General features: G+C 43.2%; 1 protein-coding gene across 1 annotated transcript; it reads right to left on the bottom strand.

Annotated features, from left to right (window-relative positions):
• Positions 1-19325: 19325 nt before the first annotated feature.
• On the bottom strand, positions 19326-20858 carry LOC124655187 (probable cinnamyl alcohol dehydrogenase 8D). Its single transcript, XM_047194126.1, has 3 exons — positions 20672-20858; positions 20469-20582; positions 19326-20359 (listed from the first exon to the last, which is right to left on the bottom strand). The coding sequence occupies exons 1-3, from the start codon at positions 20749-20751 to the stop codon at positions 19480-19482; spliced, it is 1074 nt and encodes a 357-aa protein (XP_047050082.1). The 5' UTR covers positions 20752-20858; the 3' UTR covers positions 19326-19479.
• Between the last annotated feature and the right edge of the window lie 1030 nt (positions 20859-21888).

The following is a 21888-nucleotide window of genomic DNA, read 5'->3' as shown; positions in this document are numbered from 1 at the left end:
GAGACCCGATACGTCTCCGACGTATCGATAATTTCTTATGTTCTATGCCATATTATTGATGATACCTACATGTTTTATGCACACTTTATGTCATATTCGTGCATTTTCCGGAACTAACCTATTAACAAGATGCCGAAGTGCCGGCTCTCGTTTTACTGCTGTTTTTGGTTTCAGAAATCCTAGTAACGAAATATTCTCGGAATTGGACGAAACAAAGACCCGTGGGGCCTATTTTTCCACGGAGCTTCCGAGAAGACCGAAGAACATACGAAGTGGGGCCACGAGGTGGCGACACCACAAGGCGGCGCGGCCGTGGGGCCCGCGCCGCCCTATGGTGTGGCCCCCTCGTCGGGCCCCGACTCGCCCTTCCGCCTACTTAAAGCCTCCGTCGCGAAACCCCCGACGCGAAAAACCACGATACGGAAAACCCTAGCGAGACACCGCCGCCGCCGATCCCATCTCGGGGGATTCGGAGATCTCCTCCGGCACCCTGCCGGAGAGGGGATTCATCTCCCGGAGGACTCTACACCGCCATGGTCGCCTCCGGAGTGATGAGTGAGTAGTTCACCCCTGGACTATGGGTCCATAGCAGTAGCTAGATGGTTGTCTTCTCCTCATTGTGCTTCATTGTTGGATCTTGTGAGCTGCCTAACATGATCAAGATCATCTATCCGTAATACTCTATGTTGTGTTTGTCGGGATCCGATGGATAGAGAATACCATGTCATGTTAATTATCAAGTTATTACATATGTGTTGTTTATGATCTTGCATGCTCTCAGTTACTAGTAGAGGCTCTGGCCAAGTTTTTACTTTTAACTCCAAGAGGGAGTATTTATGCTCGATAGTGGGTTCATGCTGCATTGACACCTGAGGACAGGTGACGAAAGTTCTAAGGTTGTGTTGTGTCTGTTGCCACTAGGGATAAAACATTGGCGCTATGTCCGAGGGATGTAGTTGTTGATTACATTACGCACCATACTTAATGCAATTGTCTGTTGCTTTGCAACTTAATCCTGGAAGGGTTTCGGACGATAACCTGAAGGTGGACTTTTTAGGCATAGATGCGGTTGGATGGCGGTCTATGTACTTTGTCGTAATGCCCAATTAAATCTCACTATACTTATCATGTCCTCGTATGTGCATTGTTATGCCCTCTCTATTTGTCAATTGCCCGACTGTAATTTGTTCACCCAACATGCTTTTATCTTATGGGAGAGACACCTCTAGTGAGCTCGTGGACCCCGGTCCATTCTTTAATACTTGAAATACAAATCTCGTTGCAATACTTGTTTTACTATTTTCTCTGCAAACAATCATCTTCCACACAATACGGTTAATCCTTTGTTACAGCAAGCCGGTGAGATTGACAACCTCATTGTTTCGTTGGGGCAAAGTACTTTGGTTGTGTTGTGCAGGTTCCACGTTGGCGGCGGAATCTCTGGTGTTGCGCCGCACTACATCCCGCCGCCATCAACCTTCAACGTGCTTCTTGGCTCCTCCTGGTTCGATAAACCTTGGTTTCTTTCTGAGGGAAAACTTGCTGCTGTGCGCATCATACCTTCCTCTTGGGGTTGCCCAACGAACGTGTGAAATACACGCCATCAAGACCCCCCCAATTCGACGAAAAATCAGCAAGTTCTTCAGGGCCTGGCCGGTCACAGATCCGGTCGGACCGGCCCTGGCACCGGACAGCCCGGTCACCGACCGGACCCAGAACCGGTGCCATCCGGGCAGGTTCCAGTAAAGAAGGCGAGCCCTCCGGTCGCCAGCCCGGTTTCGGACCGGCTGCTCCGGTCGACAGCCCGGTCTGACCGGGCACCAGACCGAGCGGCCCGGTCAGCAACCGGACTTTGCGCCTGTGCCATCCGGGCGCAGTCCAGTAAGCTCAGAAGCCCGCCCGGTCAAGACCCGGTCCCAGCTCCGGTTGGAAACCGGCCGGTCCGGTCTGTGGCCCGGTCCGACCGGCGCGTGGACCGGCTCGTCCGGCGCCAAATCCGGTCGACCGGGTTTCTCGACGAATCTGCTAATGTGGCAAGTGACCAACGGCCAGATTTTGAAGAACACTATAAATACCCCTTCTTCTACCTTGGAAGGGTTAGGCAATATACTATAAGCTGTTCTTGAGCTCTCTCTCTCTCTTACTCCATTGCTAGAAACACCAAAAGCCTCAGATCTCCCTCCTCCTCCACCCAAACTCAAATCCCTCCAGGAATCATTAGAGGAGGACCCGATCTACCGTTCTACCAAGCCAAATCTCATTCCCCTTGTATTCATTGAGAAGCTTGCTTCCTAGGGTTCCTTGGAAACCCTAGGTGGGCAAGAAGGAGTCCGAAGCATCCGGGCTGTGGATTTGCTCCGGGCAAGATTGTGAAGGTTTGGAGGCTACCTCAAAGTCTACCACAAGTGAGTGAGCTATTCCTTCGTGGGATAGGCTCCGGAGAATAGGGTGAGCCTTCGTGGCGCGGGGAATCCTTCGTGGGACCTCCACTCCTCCAAACGTGACGTACCTTGTTGCAAAGCAAGGGAACACGGGAATACATCCTCGTCTCCGCATGCTATCGGTTATCTCTAACCGAACTCCTTACTTGTGATTTAACTGCCTGTGAGAGCCTTCGTGCTTGAGTTAGTTGTATCCTCATATAGGTTGCTTCACCTAGTTTTCATTAGGCTCATCTTTATATTCCGCAAAGCCTAATATTGCAAAGAAAGAATTAAAATTTGTAGAAACCTATTCACCCCCCTCTAGGTTTACCATCTCTATACTTTCACTTTCTGCTAGAGATTAACACTTAAAACCCATCCATAGCTATGTCATTCACGCTTTACTATGTTTCTGCCTATTTGATATGCTTGTCTTGGAGCAACTGTGAAGGTGCTTTGAACCTGACATCTGTTCATTCTTAATGCCAGTTTACTTTATGTAGAAAACCTTGACATTACAATTATATTCACGCTCTACTCTAAATCTTAATATCTGAAATTCTTATCTCATGCAAAGCAACATCTAGTTGGGTTTAATCTGATATCTGAAAAATATTTAGCTTATTCATTTGGCAGCTCAAGTTTTTTGTTATTTGAAACCATCTGATTTGGTCTTAAATGTGATATCTAAACACATATTAAGGATAATGAAGCAGGAGGATTAGCATTTCACCTAATGGCTGAGCTTAAAATGACAGACATGTTGACCACGACTAGTACACATAAGAGAAAACCTGTAGCGAGCAAGTCTGTGCTTAGTACATGTTTCATATATTATCTTGTGTTTATTTCTGCTACATGCTATTATCTGATATCTATATTGCATAATACATATTTGAATAGTTTATTATTATAACTATGTTTGCAATACTATGTAGTTGTAATGAAGCAGTCGGCCAAAAAATGATCCGTAGCGAGCCTGCGCGCAACGATATAATTAATGTAAGTCTATGCTTAGTACAAGTTTCATATATTATATTTTTCTTATTTCTGCTACCTGAGATTATTATCTTATATGCACATTGCATAATACATGTCTGAATAGTTCACTATTGTAACTATGTTTGCAATATTATCATAATGCAGTTGTAATGAAGCAGTCCGTAAAATAAGATATGCGCCAAAAAGGATCCGTCGTGAGCATATGCAACGATATAATATAAGTTTGTGCTTAGTACATGTTTCATACATTATCTTGTGCTTATTTCTACTTCTTGTGACTATCTGATATCAACAATGCTTAATACATGTTTGGATAGTTCATCGTTTAACTTTTTTACAATATTATCAGAATGCAGTTGTAATGAAGCAATCCTCATCAGAGAAGAGAGGCCCCCAAAAAGTTCTGACATTTCTTCTGATGCATCCTCCCATAGAGGTCAACCTAGACCATTCCTTTCAAATAATAAATATATCAAGGTTGTACTGTATGAAATACAGTGTGTTGCTGCTCTAAGATATGTAACTGATATGTTGAAAAAGAGTACAAGGATTCAATCAATGCGATTGCTAAATACCAGCGTGTTATTGATGATACTCATGATTATATGTAATTTTTTTATTTGGGCATATTAATTTCCTTGTAATTTTTCTTATTATTTTATTTGTTTAAATAAATTGGACACAATGCTACATTGTGAAACAATAAGTGGGTATTTCATGGATATCAACTTTTAACTATAATTAGATTTCATAATTAGTTTAGCAGGACCATCCTAACTAGGACCATCCTAACTGGGCTGCCTAGAATGCAAGTTGACTAGTCAAACGCCTTGGGTCTCACCACTTATTTTTTGGACCGACCCACTAACTAATTGGGCAGGCCCACTTACTTATTGGGCTGGCCCACTTACTTTAAGTGGTCCCACTTACTTATTGGGCCGACTCAATAACTCATTGGACCGGCCCATTTGTCCTGTTGACCGGTCAAACAAAGACATTAGGCCAAGCCCACGTGCTTAGTGGGTCAGCCCAGTTATCCTATTAACCGGTCAAATGAAGACATTAGGCCCGACCCACGTGCTTATTCAGCCGACCATTTATCATGTTGACCGGTCAAATAAAGACATTCGACCTTGCCCACATGTTTAGTGGGCCGACCCAGTTATCCTGTTGACCGGTCAAATGATGGCATTCGGGCCGGCCCATGTGCATAGTGGGTCGGCCCAGTTATCGTGTTGACCAGTCAAATAAAGATATTAGGTCTGTCCCACGTGCTTAGTGGGGCGAACCATCTACATGATTGACCGGTCAAACTAGACATTCGGTCCAGCCCACTAGCTGAATGGGCTGACCTATTTAGGTTTGACCAGTCAAACTGAGAAATTAGGCCCATCCCACTTACCTACTAGATCAGCCCAACTATATAGTTGACCGTTAACCCAAGTCACCTGGCCCGGCCCGCAAATTAATTGGGCCGGCCTGCTTAAGGCGTTGTAGGCTTTGTGTGGGTCTACCATCTACCATGGTGTTTCAGCCGATTAACGGTATTACCGGACAGTTAACGACGTCTGCCACGTGTCAGTTTGCATGACGTCAGCAGTTAATAGCCTCCCGAAAACTCTTTTGCAACAGTCCGATTTTTCGTCGCCAAAGAGCGCCCAAACGCGACGCACCGAAAAATCCGTGGTAATCCCTTAGGTGACGTAGTATGCACCACATAACCTATATCGTCGGGTTAGGCTCATAGGCAACGAAAAAAGTGTCATTAACTGACAAAAATTTAACATTGTTGATAAGAACTTTATCATGTATTGCTCGAGACTCTTAACTTCCCGGGAGCAACACGGAAAACTGAAGTTGTTGAAGGCTTGAACTGCTGGCTGGTCGGCCCTCCAAAACATGTCAATATGGCTCCACCACTTCGTGGCTCATCATCCATCACGCGCATAATTAACGATGGAGGATTGGGGATCTGTACGTTGTTTGAGATTTCCATGAAAATTGATATTGCCTCGCCTCTTCTCGGCTCATCATCGAGCGTGCCAAGAATTGACGGTGTTGGATTGGAGGTTGTTGAGATTTTTCATGAAAATAGACATGGATCGTTGCAATAGATAGAATGAAACAGAGATTGGTGAGCGGGATCGGGATAAGACAGGCTCCAAATTAGAGGAATTAGTGCTAAGAGGGCTCGGACTACACGATGGCATCTTTCTACGGTAGTTGAAACAAGGGCTGCGCTAGCCGTCTGCCGACCGACGCGGATGAGAAAAATCGGTTGCATTTCTGTTCGCTCGATGTGACGCGTTCGGCCGTCGGATTTCTCCTGTCAAAAACGTCGTTTTCAGCTACTCAACGTCAGCTGGCTATTCAGAACAAATGGAACGCGTGTGTGGAGCCCGCCATGTGCTGCTGATCGCTCGCTGTGAGTTTCCCTTGTTGAGACCGCTCTGGATTCTCTAACTTGCCACAGCCAAGGCAGAGGCAAACAGTATCTCTGACTTGGGCTTATTTTGTACCATTGGATTTAGATCTAAGGGTTTGAAACAGCCGCTACAGTAGTAATAAACAGTGTCATGTGAACAGGGGACGCTACTGCTCCATGTCAGTACAACCACGTGTACAGTGTAGGAGTGATCTATGCCCTTTAACTCTGATCTGACGGTTCTAGCAGCAAGTTAGATTACTGTAGCTCGGTGACTTGCTATTAGCAAGTTAGACAAGCTGCGCCGTGTTGAGACATAGCTAGCATGCTTGCACACGGTGAAGCCTAGCTCTTAGGTGCCACTACGCCTGCCATGCACGGTGGGCTTCTACTAGCTAGGTGACTGGTGCATGCACTATATTAAATATTTTTGAAATTGAACAATAAAAGTCGAAAAAATTGAACCTTGTAACATGAATACAACAATATTATACTCACCTTGCAGGCACTTAAGTGACCCAAAATATCCGAGAAAAACAACAACTTCTATCAAATATTTACAACATCTCGTCTATTGTTTTACAACAAATATTCATACGAGTTTGTTACAATTATAAAACATGTATGCAATACTGAAAAATCTGAGGAAAAAAACTTGTATCAATCACCTAAAATAACTTACAACATCTTACATGGGCTTTCACAACAAAAATCATATGTGTTTGTTACAATTTTAAAGGACATATAGACCATGGAAAAATCTGAGAAAATAATACTTATATCAAGTGCCACAAAACCTTACAACATCTCAACTCTGTTTTCACAACAATATTCATACGAGTTTGTTACAATTTTAAAGGACGTATACAACATTGAAAAATCTGAGAAAATCTAACTTATATCAAGCACCCTATAAACCTTACAATATATATCGCATGTGCTTTCACAACAATATGTATACGAGTTAGTTACAATTTTAAAGCATGTATGCAATATAAGAAATCCAAGAAAAATAAACTTATATCAAGCGCCCAAAAAACTTTACAACATCTCAACTCTGCTTTCACAACAGTATTCACACGAGTTAGTTACAATTTTAAAGCATGTATGCAGCATAAAAAATCCGAGAAAAAACTTATTTAAGGCACCCAAAAAACCTTACAACATCTCGACCCTGCATTCACAACAATATTCACACTAGTTAGGTACAATTTTAAAGCATGTATGCAACATTGAAAAAACCGAGGAAAAGAAACCTGCATCTCGCATGTGTTTTCACAACAAAACACCCTGATTTTGTTACAACTTTAAAACACATGCACACCATCGAAAAATCTGTGACACGCGGTGTAATATCCCAGGTATTGGGATTACAAAATAGAGGAAACAGATGTGTGCATTGCATTCATGCATAGAAAATCTGGGGAATTTTCGCGCTTTAAAGTAAAACAATCCATGATAACTGAAGTTTCACTTGACCTTGGTGGAATTGAAGTAGCTCATCAAGTCAAGCGCTATAAACCTCAATGTGACTTTGCTAAAACCTTGTTTTGGGTAGAGATAATTTGATCTAAGGGGTTAGATCAAATGGAATTAAAACTAACACAACAACCCTTTAATCAAGGATCAACTACTTGATCTTATAAAAGATCATAACATGGTATTCCTTGCCATAACATAAGAACATCTATTCAATTGGAAATCAACTAACAATAAGAAATGGAGAGAATTATTCTTGACTTATCTTTTCCATGTCTTTAACAAATAAATATTCCTACCATGAATCTCATGGTAATTCTTGAACTAAATTCTTGAACTCAACACCAACACAAACTTATCATTAAACCCTAGAGATGGGAGAAGCCTATAACCATCAAATAGATAATTATCAAACTCTAAGTTATTTATACTTAAAAGTTAAGAAACTACACTTGGGGTATAATTGAATTCACTTTAAAACTAATTACCAAATATGGTAAAACACAAGGACCTAAGTGCATAAAAGTCACCCATTCTTATTTTAATCATAACTTATTAAATATGTGGAATATTACAAAACTAAATTCGTTTACATTACGAATTATAGTTCAAACTATTTGAATAAAATAAACTATGAGTACTTTGAAACTCATATGATCATGCCTTGGTGAAATCAAATATCATCATTCAAAATTGGGGTATAATCCTTATCTTTGACATTTTGATCCTCATAATGATATAAATACCATCACGTATGATATAGTGACTCAACCACAAGCATAAAATCATTCACAAGATATTTAGTAACAAAAGCCACTTGGCTATCCAAAAATAAATCACATGAGAGGATAATCTCAATGCCACATGGGATGAAAATATCTACATAGCTTGAATCCTAAGCTATGCCACCTCATGCTTAAAGGATTGCTATGGATGAGAGCATGACAACCAAGCACCTTACTCATCAAATTAAAGCAAGAGTCATCCACCCATGTGTCATGTTACTAGAGCATGCTCAAGCCTATAAAAGGGAGTCTCACACTCCATTCATTCCATCATCTTGCACCATGATGCAAGAAAACCAACACTACTGAGACACCCCATAAAATAGTTAGGATCAAGATGAAGCAGACTAGGAGGTGGAGGCATGCCACAAGATGCGGAGTTTATCGAATTCCTGAAGAACAAGCTACAGAAGATAACAAGGTAGAATTCTTAGGAAGACCACATATTTAGATAATCACATCATCATTCCTAGAGTAGAACCCTAGATTATAATCTAAGTCCTTGCAGAATGAGAGGGGTAATTGGTACAACCATATCTGAATATTTCTAGTAATACCATAGGAAGCTAAACCTTTGATCATTATAAATTGTGAAATGATCATAAACCCTAAGAACTTGAAGTAGAAGATATAAGCTCATAAGTAAAAATTAGAGTTAAAGCCTATAATATATATGGTGAGAAACCATTCATCATTATAACCAAAGTTAACTATAAAAAGAAATATAGCTACTTTAGCTACTTTAACAATAGATTAAGAATATAATAGAAATCTATTGGTAGAAGATAAAACCAATTCTCGGATCCTTAGTAACTAAAGGAGCACATGAAATATTAAGCAAGTAACCATTTTTATCCTGCATTGGGGAGAGTAAACCTAGCCAATACAATATGGTATCATCTCATATCTATAACCTAGAATTAAATCTCAAACCTAGTTTATGTATCACTATGGTGATCATAATACAAACCATGCCATAGTTGAGAGTCAAACCAACTGCCATTAGGTGAATATGATGAGAACCCTATAATTGTTCACTAATTAAAGCTCATGCTTCATTATGGAACTTAAGAATAAACTAGTGCTACACCATTTGATTAGAACCATGGTGGTGATCAACCACTCATAATTATAACCAAGACCAAACCATGATGAGAGTAATACCTACTCTAGGTAATCCAAAGTATTATTAAATATAATCCTAATGCTACCTTTGAAATATGGATACAATAAATCACAAGACCTTAATCAACAAGTGTTCACATGAAATAACATGCACATGAATAGATTCTCAATAGAAACCAAGCCCTCACAATAATCTTTAAAAATGCTTTGGGAAGCAATTACAAGGAGGAACAGGAATTCCAAAGAAAACATAAGTTCATGGCTATATTGAGATTTAAATAGGACCCATAATGATACAAATAAAATCATGCATAACACATTAGTTTTAGGCAATGAAATAATGCAATGATCACTATTGCTAAGTCCTAAAATTGAAAATAAGTAGAAACACCTGAAAGCATAATTGAATTAAAATATGAATTCAAAACTGAATTCAAAATAGGAAATCCAAAACAGAAAATAAAAAAAAGGAAGAGGAACTGGGCTCACCTGACTTACTTAGTCGGTCACCGAGCCCAGCAGGAGTGCAGCAGCCAAGCCCAGTACCTAGCCCAACAGCAGCCCACCAGAGGCCCCAAACCAGCCCACCGTACCCCTTCGTTAAAATTAACGAGTAGGAGTTCATCCTCATCCTCTCCGTGAGCTGGAGAGCAGCACGACGCCGTGATCGTCTTCTCTTCGCGCTGGCGCCTCCTCCTTCCTCGGCAGTGTGACGAGGCGCGTTCTACCGCCGTATAAGAACCCCACGACGAACCCTAGCTTCGAGTTCTTCTTCTTCCTCTCCATTTTTTCCCCAAACCGAAACTCTGGCTCCGCCAGTACCCATCGTCGCCGGCGATTGAATCCTTCCCTATCCTTTCCAAGTACACCACCGTGACCACCGTGCTCGAAAGGCTACGCTCACGAGAGGAATTGGTCCGGGGTGATCTCAGCCGGGAGTATTTCATCGATTTCATCCGCAGCACCTCGCCGGAATCCATGGCCGTGTCGTCGACTCCGACAACCCCGCGCTTCACCAAGCATATCCACGTGTTCCTGGTGAGCTAGCGCTTTTTCTGAGCATAGTATTGCATCCGCGCACCCTCTGTAGACCTTAATCGAAATCTCGCCGGAGTGCTCCGCCGCAGGCGTGTTTACCGGCGATGCTCCGGTGAGCTACCCAAGAAACCAACCGCACCATCGAATTCAGCAAGTCGAGGGGAGTCTGTAGAGGTGCGATTCGCGTCCGGGGGTGCCTGGAATCGGCGGCGCCGCCGCACGCAGACACGCCGGCGTTTAATCGCCGGTGGGTCAAACGCCCTGGTCAATTTTGACCGGTCGCTGCTCGCGTGGCAGACCACGTGGACCACTGGTCCATCTGTCTGTGACTGTGGGTAGCACTGCCCGGGTAGATTTAGCTTTTCTTGTATTTTATTTCAATTCAATAATTCTGCAACTTTGAGAATTTATATCAAATTCATATTAACTCGGAAAAAATACAAATAAGATATCAAAATTCTTAGAAAATAAAAATCTATCCAATAAAAATATAAAATCAAATTTTTATTTTTGATAAAAATTCAATTATTTAATACTTGCTATTTAAGCTTTATTTATTAATCCCAAATTCAATTAAAATTCAAAAATTATAAAAAAAAATTAAATTAAATAAAAACCAGTAAATACATAAAGAAAACCATAAAACTAATTTTATTTAATTGTTGATTTGTTTAGACCTTATTAGAAGGATTTAAACCCTGATTAATAAATACCTTAATTATTAATTGTTTAAAAGTAATAAAATATCAAATCTTATATCATTTTTATTTCCAAGCTATTAATAACTTCAACTTTATTAATGAAGTTATTAATCCAATAATTATAGGGTAATTAGGAAACCCTAGTTTCATTATAAACCAAGTGATAACCTCATAATTTTTGTGGAACCATAAAACCCTAAATCAATTAGGCACCAAACCCTAACTCCATTAATTCATATGAATCCTAGTTTGCTTCTAACCTAAACCCTAGGTTAGAACATGTGATCATGTTACTTCATTAGTAATCATAGATTCCTATCTAGCAACCAAATGCTAGTTCTAATCCACATAAAATATGGGAACCCTATCACTACTAATTAGCATCCTATGTGATCAACTGATCAGACCTAGATAATCCAAGTAGGGTTAACCAAGTGTAAACCCTAGTTCCTATTCCAAAGACCACCATTCCTTACTTAGTGAATCCAATAACAAAACCTAGACAACCTCAACCTTAATTGTTATACTTTTTATTACTTAAGAAGTATGTTCTTCAAAAGTTATTCTTTTAAAGTAAATAAAGAAGCATCACCAACCCTGCTTATAAGAACCTATAAACCCTAGCTAGCAATCACCAGTCAGATGAATCAACCTTGATAGCAACCATGTATAAATACTTGCTTAGGATGCCTAGGCTTAACTCAGCCTTACCAGCCTAGGTATTGATGAATCCAACATTGTTGTGATCCATCTACTACTTACTCCAGAAACTAAATGAAACCATATTCAACCATAGAAACCCCTCAACCTAATTATCATACTTGTTCTTTATTAAAGAACATGTTCTTCAAAAGTTATTCTTTTAAAGTATATGATAATTAATCATTAACCATGTCATATAGTACTAAAATTGACCACTGTTCTTTACTTATTATACAACTACTATTCCTTGGTGTGTATGATTGCTACTATGCATTTTACCACTTGCTTATGATTCTAAAACAACACAAACTTGAATAAGAACCTTGTTTGTGAATCATTTTAAAAGTGCAACACACCCTGAACTAATCATTACCACGCACTAATCCTAATTCATCGGGGTTAGGACACGCTTAGAACAATTGCATCTCATACTTATGCATTATTGCATCCTTGCCAATCTTTTAAACATCGTCCTTACCGGACGATGATGCTATTTCAGAATTTGGAGTTACTACGCATCGAAGACCTTGTCTGCATAATCTTGCAGCCAAGAAAGGCAAGTTCATCACTTGCTCATATCATTTGATTATTTCTATCAAATTACTTGCAAAATACTATGGTTATCACTATTGCATAAAAATCAAAACCACTACTTTCATAACTATGAATATGACTATGTGGTGGGCAATGGAACCATGGATTGTGTTGATATGGTGGAGGTTCCATTGCACGGGTTTATATCCATCTAGGATTAAACAACAAATGTCGCCGATGATTCTTGTGCCGTAATACCCGTGTTAACCATAAGATCCGGAGTGGGACGGAATAGTCAAAAGTGTTTCCACCTCTCGTTCATCAACGGATGCGCTTTACCGTAGTACACTTGTAATCCAAGGGGGCAAGTCTGGTGAGGCTGGGGAGTCCTAAGTCCCCACGGCATAGTCCGTAGTACACTTGTCGCCCGAAGGAGCAAGATAGTGAGGCTGGGGAGTCCTAAGTCCCCACGGTATTGCGGTCTAGGATGGGTTGCAGCCACCGGTGTAGGAGTGTATGGTAGAGCCCAGCACTGTTGTCGTGGTCGGGGTCCACCCTGAAATACGGGAATAATGGGACCGACGTGGACCCAGGGTCGGCGCATGCAACAAAGGGTGGGTGTTCGAGGTAGCGGAGGAACATGATTGGCTAGACCTTATACCGGGCCTCACACCATAGGAAGTGTGGACGGGAAGATCACCCGGTTGGCACCAAGGTTAAGATCTCTTATGGGTAAAGCAACACACCTCTGCAGAGTGTAAAGAACCGTGACTGTCACTCCCTGTTCCGGGAAATGGAGCTGCGAACGCGGTCGGAAAGGAGCTCCATGAAGTTCTAGTAAACCGGTGAAGGTCGACGGACATAGTTCTTTTGAATAAAAGCAACCTCTTGAAGAAATGATTATGAAAACCTGCATTGGTATTAGACTTTACGGTCTAATGCTTGTAGCTAGTGCATTAAACACCTCTTTCCTATAATGAACTTGTTGAGTACGCTCGTACTCATCCCACTCTTAAATCCCCTGCTTAGATATGGAGGCATCGAAGGAGTATCTACGGTGCAACTCGAAGATCGAGGAGTCAACAACTACTTCAAGAAACAGGACCTATCAGAGGAGTCAGATACCACATCCAACAAGGAGAAACCTAGATTAGCAATAGAAAGGAACTAGCTTCCTAAACTTAGCTCCTATTTAGCTAGAATCTATTCATAGCCTCTGTAGCTAGTTAAATACTCTACAAATAGAGTTCGTGTTAGGATTAGACTACGAGTCGTTCTCCTGGAGTTTATTTGCAGTTTTACCTCATTGTAAAGTAGGAGAGTCTGTGTTGATCTTTTGTAAAGAGTACGTGTTGTAATTCTATAGACATGCCTTGGACCCGCATATGTTTCTGTTGTACCACTCTGAGCGATATAATACGAGTGAAACGGTGTTTCATTGGTGTTATATCAGACTTGCATACTACACCATGCAGTGGTATGCCGGGTCACCACACGCGGACTTTGTTTTGGTGCATCGACCTCGCCGGATCAAGCTCACCGACGGCAAATCCAACTACTTGCACCGATGTGTCATAAAAATGTAACATTAAAATAATTCTAAATCCCCATATTTTTTTACCACATAAATAGAAAATTTATACGGAGAATAAAAAGCTAAATGCCAGAAAGGTGCTGTTTATGTGGCTCACATGAGTGCTACCCTAATGTACATCCCGTACAGTGCTAATAGTTGTGAGCCAAGAAAGAACCAGAGTTGCATGCAAAGAAAGAGATCGGAAGCTAGCTAGCTGCGCCGGAGACACTCTTTACGTGGGGTTTGATTGGACTAAACTAGACGCCAGGAAGCATGCCAGGATCGGGGGACGTGCCAGAAAAAGGAGCGAGCGTAGCGGGCGTAGCGGTCTAGCGGACACCAGGATGCAAGTGGTGAGTGGGGACGACCGATCGCTGCCCCAGATCGGTCGCCTGGTTTTAAACGTTTCCCTTGAAACAATATGCGTGCCTATCTCTAATAACATGGAACTGTTTTCCACAATCCGCGTGATCCCTTTTCTGTGGGATGAATCCAACTATTATCCGAGGTTGACAAGGGGGAGAGCTTTTTTTTTTAACGGAAGACACTTAGCGGTGGCACGTTATTGCTAATTTCTTGAATGTGTGACACCACCAAACATTTATAGGTTTCATCTTAATAGTAAATATTTTCGCTTGCACAACCCATGGACATGGAAGAAACAAAAGAGAAACTGTCTACCGAACAAACCTAGACCAAGTCCATGGAAGAATAGGGGTACGCGACATCGATGATATGCAGCGCAAAGAGTGGTGTATAGTATTTACCGCACTTTCATGGCCGAAAAGGGAGAGCTGGGCTTGGAGATGGGGAAAAGGAGGAGAAAGTAATCATGCTGGGCCTTGTAATGCGGCGACGCTCGCCTACAACTCGCGCAAACCATAGATGGATGGTCTAGAGCATTCGAAAATGGGCCTGTAGTTCGCCTTGGATTAAACAGTTGGACGCAAAACCCTATCCCCGATCCCCCACCCCGCCCACCGCCGTCGCCTCCATGCCATCGCCGGCGCCGCTTCTCCGCTGAGGCTCACTTCCACTATCACCACAGGTGCTCCCTCCAACGCCCGGGCGTCATCTGCCACTTCCCATCCCTGCATCACCGACCTGACCTACGCCCCGCCTGCGTGAAGCATCCAGACATTCGTCCCCGACAGCTTGACATGGCAAACTGCGCCTTCCTCCTTGCCGTCATCCTCCCGTTCCTCGTCGCTGTAGCTCATATCATCGGCACCGGGCAGCTCCCCATCTCCTCCTCCTCCCTCCGCCATCTTCCCAGCACAGCCTCCTCCCCTCGCCACCAGTCGTCATCCTCCTCGGGCGAGGTTTTCCATCGGACAGGAGACGCCCCATCCTTTTTCGAGGATGGCCACCAGCCGCCCGAGCCTGCCATTCTGGAGGACCTCTTGAAAAGGGGGTCGCAGGACATGGATATGGCGGAGAGATTGGAGCATCTAGCCAACGTACTTCGGGCGTTCGGCTACAACACCATGGCATCAACGGTGACACTTTTGGTGGACTCTACGATGCTCTCAATATGGTCTGCTCCGTTCACGGTCTTTGCTGTACCAGATGCTGCTCTTGAGGAAGCTTTTTTTTTAGATCAACAGGGGCCACACCCCCAGCTCCATTTCATAGAAAAGAAGCCAAGTTCATACAAGAAAGCAAAAACAACAGGACCTCTTGAGGAAGCTTGTCCCAGCTGCCCCCTCCGTTTGCTCGTACTCAAGCAGCTGGCCCTCGGAACATATTCATTTTCCGAGCTCTCGACACGTCCGTCCATTACAATTACTACACCGGCCATCAATTTCTGCATGTCGTCAAAGAGTACCAGTGTGGTGTCCTCCGGTGGTGGCCTCACCAATGTCGTCTCCATCAACTCCGTTGACATAACTCGCCCTGAGTTGTACAAGGACGGCCAGCTTATCATCCATGGTGTGAAGAGATATATCGAATTGCCTCCTCAAGGTTCTTGCAATCGAGATGGTCGAGCTCTCACGTTGAAGGAAGTCATGAAGATCCTGCATGATACCTTCGTTGGACCTGTGTTTTGACTAGTCTTGAGAGTTCTAGAAGATACATTGTGCAATACCTTGAATGTACTTGCATGATCTAAGTCATTTAGATGAATATTTTAGTTGATTAACTTCCGGATCTATATATACATGTACTAAATTTACTTGGACTAAATAAATGGTTGACCTTTGGTGCTTCATACCAGCTGCAAACATAAAATCATATTTGGAAATGATGTTGCTCATTAATTTCTGTTGAACTCGTATCATAAGTTCTCCATTTTTCCGTTCTTTCAGACTGGTCGGTGGTTTTTGTGAGGCCGCCACGTGTTCTGTTCTTGGGTTCCAGCATTAACAGGTTTGTATCCAGTGAAAATCATTCATAGTTCCAGGCAGTCTTCATTTTGATTGATAGTGCCTTCCTAATTTTTTCTTTCGATGAGAAGTTTGGAGTACAGAGAGTCAGAGATAGGAAGGAAGTGTTACAGTGCACAAACAAACACACTGGTGATAGATTTCAGGTCCTTTCTCAACACTGGGTCAGTGAACAAAGAGAGATTGAGCAGTAGGACATTGTGATTGTGTGAGTCTCTTGACCATGCTACATGTGAAACAACTTTGAACAGATACACTCTGTGTAATGTATTTTTTTTGATCTGCTAATATAGGTATTTTGTCTGACAGATTCCCTTGTGATGGTAATGTATGTGAAGGAAAATTGCGATAGTTTCTTGAAGGACAATGATGCCAATGTACATGACAATTGCCTGAGTCTTTTATACGACCATGCATGATGTAAAATGAGGCAGCATAAGGTAACTCTTCTCTGCTAGGCAATGGATCTCCCTTATTTGTACAAATATCAAAATTATGACACAGTTCTTGAGCTGTTTATACCTTAGATAAAAAGTGGCTACTTCTTCAGAAGCACACACTTGCTTTCCACATTTACTATGGCAAACAGTTTAATGTTAAATATGAAAATAGAAAACACCACTTTGTAGGCTCTGAGTCCAGAATTTTGTCAATGACACTTAACACATTAAAGGATTATGAAAACAAGGTCGAGGGTGTCGATGAGAGATTCAACTTACATTTCCCTCCTCGCGGAATTGAAGGTCACTAGAAGCAACCAAAATAATGTTGGACGGAGTTTCTTTTGTGTCCCAGAGTGTATTGATGGCAAGTATTTGGTCAGTATTCTATCTATTAGTAGGTATTAATTTCAGGCGGCCCCAAATACTCGGCACAATGGCACATCACGCATCACAGCAGGATGGCACCAGTTTTAAAGTGTCCATCATTGACAAGAAGAACAATGGTGTGGGCTATTCTGTATGATACTTCCCTAAAAAAAATCTGTACAAATATATCTTACTTACAACACATATCAGCAACTAAGCAGAAAATCGGCACTGTATCGCCTCTTTTTGAAAACACCGACTCACTGATCTGAACAATACCAAATTTCTTTAAAAGCCACTCAACTGAAAAACACTGACACCGACTTAATGGAACAAGCTCAGCCTGAAAGGGATTAATCAGCCCAACCAGAACAGAGCACTGATTAATCTAATTAAGAACAATATCCAGATTTGAAACAGTGTTATTCTGACAATAAATCAAATGGTTGCGTTATCTTTGCTCATTGATGGTAGAACTATGCTCATTTTGGAGCAGTGTATGCGTTTTCTCCTTTCTTCGTCCTTTTTGCTCTTCTGATAACTTCCTGTTCTTTTGCTTCGTGCTTCCATGTTTTTTCTCTTCTGTTCGTCTCCTCTGTCTTCTACTCCAACTGCATCGATAAAGCAAAGTCCTTGAGGATGGATTTATGTGTTCTCTTCCTTTGTTCCTTTTGCTCCTCTGATAGTTTTCCCCTTCTTTTGCTTATTTTCCTTCTTCTTTGTTGTTAATTTCTCCCGTTTTCTTCTCTGTTTATCGCTCTCGGCTCTATATTTTCTGCAAACAATCAAATCTTACTCTACATTCCGTTGTCTGCTTGCTAATCTTTTCTGCTTAGCTTGACTATCTCTGGTCAGGTGAGGAACAGCATTCAGGCTTCACTGGTCAAGGGTGTGTCGCCCAAATGCAAAATCCTTGCACGTATTGCCTGCATCTGGGAGAGCAGAGACCAGCAAACAAGACAGAACATCTATTAGAGAGTTGCTTGGTCCGCGAGGCAGGCAATAACAAATGTGTTTTCCTACATTATTACAACATTTTATCAATGTTTCTTCCGCCGGAACGCATATTTAATGGTTGAGGAAGATCGAGAGAAAAGAGAAATGGGAGGATGGAGGGATGCCCACAAGCAGGAAAAGGGGGCAGAGCTAAGGGCCGACAAGAGGTGAGGCTGTGCGCTGGTGCAAGGTGAAGGACGGGGAGGCAGCGCTGCGGTGCTATGAAGCACGGATACTTGGATACGTATCCGATACGCGATACAGGGATACCGTGATACGTCAATTTTTAAAAAACACAGATACTGGGATACATTTATATATATATATATATATATATATATATATATATATATATATATATATATATATATATATGTAAATATTTAAAAACATAAATAAATTAAATATTCCTCATAGGATTAACATGGATGTGGATGTTTTCCTCCACATCCAACATAGATATTTTAATAATTAAAAAAGTAAAATTCATCTCTAGAAATCACATGAATCAATAGCTAGTAGTTGGGATGCATTTCCTGTAGTTGTTACTGTTGCACATGCTCTAGCTCGAGCTCCCAACTGAAGATCTGTTTGATGGGATGTACTAGCACTAGTCATTGCTTATCTGAATGGAGGAGGAATGAATTCAGGGATCAAAATCAATCGTTCGATGGGGATGGGGTGGAGTGGAAGGGTCAGCGGTAGAAGATGAGTGGACGGTGGGCTGGCTTATGTACCCCTCGAGTATCGCTCTCAAGTATCCCTTGGGTATCCCTCATGTGTCCGTAATTTTTTTATTTTTCTTTAATTCAAAAATTAGCAGATACGTATCGGGAAGTATTCGGGCAGTATCCCGTATCCGAGCAGTATCCGATACCGGTACAGCAGAAAAGCAAAGTATCCGCGCTTCATAGCTGCGGTGAAAGGTGTGGTGTGCTGCTGAATTTATCTCACGGTTTGGTGGGGGACGAAGGGAACAAGTCACCGGGGTTTTCTTTTGGGAGGTCAGACGGTTTGGTCTCAAGATTGCTGGGTTTTTGAACCAGTAGGTGGAAGGTGTGGTCCACTGTCGAAGTTAGAACGAAAATTAGTGGAAGTTAGAACGAAGATTAGTGGAAGTACGAAGGGAATGAGCCAGTAAGGTGTCAGGATTGTTGGTTTTGCATATTTGAGTTCCCACATAGCTATATAGTAGTATGTCTCACCCACTCTCGATGATGGTGACAGATAAGAGAAGTGCCAACACGGATAGTTTGCTGAGATGTTTTAGTATTTATTTCTCCCGGTGTAACATATAGACACTTTTGCTAGTTTTATATAAAAGCTTGATCACAGATACTAAATTGACTTTCAAAATACCAATACATCTTGCAAAACGGAATCACGATTTTGAAGATAAACAACACACCAACGACTCATTGATTTGTTCATGTGGCTGTGAGCCGACGAACCTTTTACTCGACCAAACGAGCGCGCGTCCACATTCTGTAGCACAAGTTAAGCGGCGCCGCCCTGCAGGTGGCTGCCGGCGACGTCGATGACGAAGCGATACCTGACGTCGTTCTTCTCTAGCCGCTCGATGGCGGTGTTGACGTAGTCCATCTTGACGACCTCGACGTCGGCGGTGATGCCGTGCTTCCCGGCGAAGTCGAGCATGGCCTGGCAGTGTGCGACGCTTCCCGTGCCGCTGCCGGCCAGGCGCTTGCCGCCGCCGATGATGGCGAAGGCCGGGAGCTCGAGCGGCTTGCTGGGCGCGCCCACCACCACCATCTGCCCCATGGGCTTGAGCAGGTCGAGCAGCGGCACGATCGGGTGGCCCGCGGACACCGTGTCGATGATGCCGTCCATGGTGCCCGCCGCGGCCTTCATCTGGTCGGGGTCGCTGCTGACGAGGAAGGCGTCGGCGCCGAGGCGGCCGAGCGCCTCGTCGCGCTTCCTGTCGGAGGAGCTGATGACGGTGACGGTCATCCCGAAGGCCTTGCCGAACTTGACGGCGACGTGGCCGAGGCCGCCGAGGCCGACGACGCCGAGGTGCTTCCCGGGAGCGTTGAGGCCGTACTCCACCATGGGGCTGTACACGGTGACGCCGGCGCAGAGGAGAGGTGCCGCGCCGGCGAGGGGGAGGCCGTCCGGGACGCGGATGACGTAGTCCTTGTTGACGACGAGGACGTCGGAGAATCCGCCCTGGGTGGTGGCGCCGCCGCCGTCGACGCCGTTGGAGGTGAGCGTCAGGGTGGGGCAGAAGTTCTCGTACCCCTTGCTGCAGCTGTAGCAGGTGCGGCAGGAGTCGAGGAAGTAGCCCACGCCCACCGTGTCGCCGGCCTTGAAGTTGCTGACGCCGCTGCCGACGCTGGTGACGACGCCCACGATCTCATGCCTGCGCAGAGCCAGACCAGCAAGCATAAATCATAATTAAGAATCCACACAAATGCAACCCCGCCATGCCATGGTTCCGTTGTTGATTTGGTGTTGGTGTGCTCACGTACCCTGGGACGATGGGGTAGAGGGCGTTGCCCCAGTCGTTCTTGATGATATGGAGGTCGGTATGGCAGATCCCGCAGAAGAGCACCTTGATCGTCACATCGTCGTCCTTGGGAACGCTGTCGTGCATCACGAGGATTCATCAGATATTCAGATCGGCGCAAGAAACATATGAGACAGGTATGATAGGGGCTGGGTAGAGAAAGACCTTCTTGAGAAGCTGTAGGGAGAGAGGTGACCGGAGACGTCCCTCGCAGCCCAACCGAGCGCAGGCAAGCCTTCCGCCATTGGTGACTTCTTGCTCTGCTTCTTCACTCCCAGCTACTACTTTGATTCCGTGTTTTGAAATCAGAGTGGGGTATTTAAATAGACAGGCAAAGGAGTTGGCTTGGACGTCAGATACTACGCATCTCCGGCATGACAACGTCAGGCACTACGCATCTGCATTCTCCACTCTCCGGCTGCTGCCTGCTGCGGCATCAGATCCAGAACGGGGAACACACCTGTCCCAGAGTCCCTTGCGCACTTTCGTCAAAGAAGAAAATTAAAAAGATGATCCACACCACATGCTCACTTAGTTGCAGCCACTTGCTTACTTTCGTCAAATAAGAGCATAAAATTTAAAAGAAGAGTCCCGTACTCACCTAGCTCCAGCTCCACAACATTTGTTTGCAAGATATTATATTCCCTACGCTACTCTTCGCCGAAACCAGCGGGGTCGCTTGCTCCGTTCTTCTCTGAATCTCCATGAATAGTAAGGGTGTGTCTGGTGGTGTCCAAATTAATATTTATCCGGCCAAATGGGCATTTGGATTTCGTTTTGTCTTGGTTCATTGCCAAAAAGAATATACTCCCTAATGTATGTTAAGTGGTGTTTCCTTCAACAAACACTCAACACTCACAATGAAAGATTTTCTCATGACTGGTCTAATTCATAATTTCATTTTCGGAGAAAGTGTAGCTATCAAAATAAATGATGATGTTGGCAAATACTTCTAAACGAAAAAAGAATTAAGGCAAGACGATCCAGTATCACCAATGCTATTTAATATAGTGACGGATATGTTAGCCATAATCATAGAGCTTGCAAAAAATGATGGTCAAATATGTGGTAGTCCCACACTTGGTGGATGGTGGACGTTTGCTTTTTCAATATGCCGATGATACAATTTTCTTTATGAAACATGACCATAAAAAATAAATAAAAAATCTTAAATTAATGTTATCAGCCTTAGAGCAACTCTCAAGTCTATAAATAAATATCCACACAAGTAAGTTATTTTTCCTCGGTGATGCCCAAGACGAGGCTACTCAATACGCTGAGTTATTTGGTTGTGGGTAAGGACAGTTTTCAATCAACTATTTAGACATCCCGATACATTATCGCGGACTCACAAATGCTCAAAGGAAAAAAAACGTCAAGGA

Source organism: Lolium rigidum, chromosome 5 (assembly GCF_022539505.1).
Source record: "Lolium rigidum isolate FL_2022 chromosome 5, APGP_CSIRO_Lrig_0.1, whole genome shotgun sequence".
In the NCBI taxonomy this organism is placed as follows: domain Eukaryota; kingdom Viridiplantae; phylum Streptophyta; class Magnoliopsida; order Poales; family Poaceae; genus Lolium; species Lolium rigidum.
The sequence above is the reverse complement of the archived record's forward strand: the minus strand, read 5'-3'. Positions and strand labels throughout refer to the sequence as shown.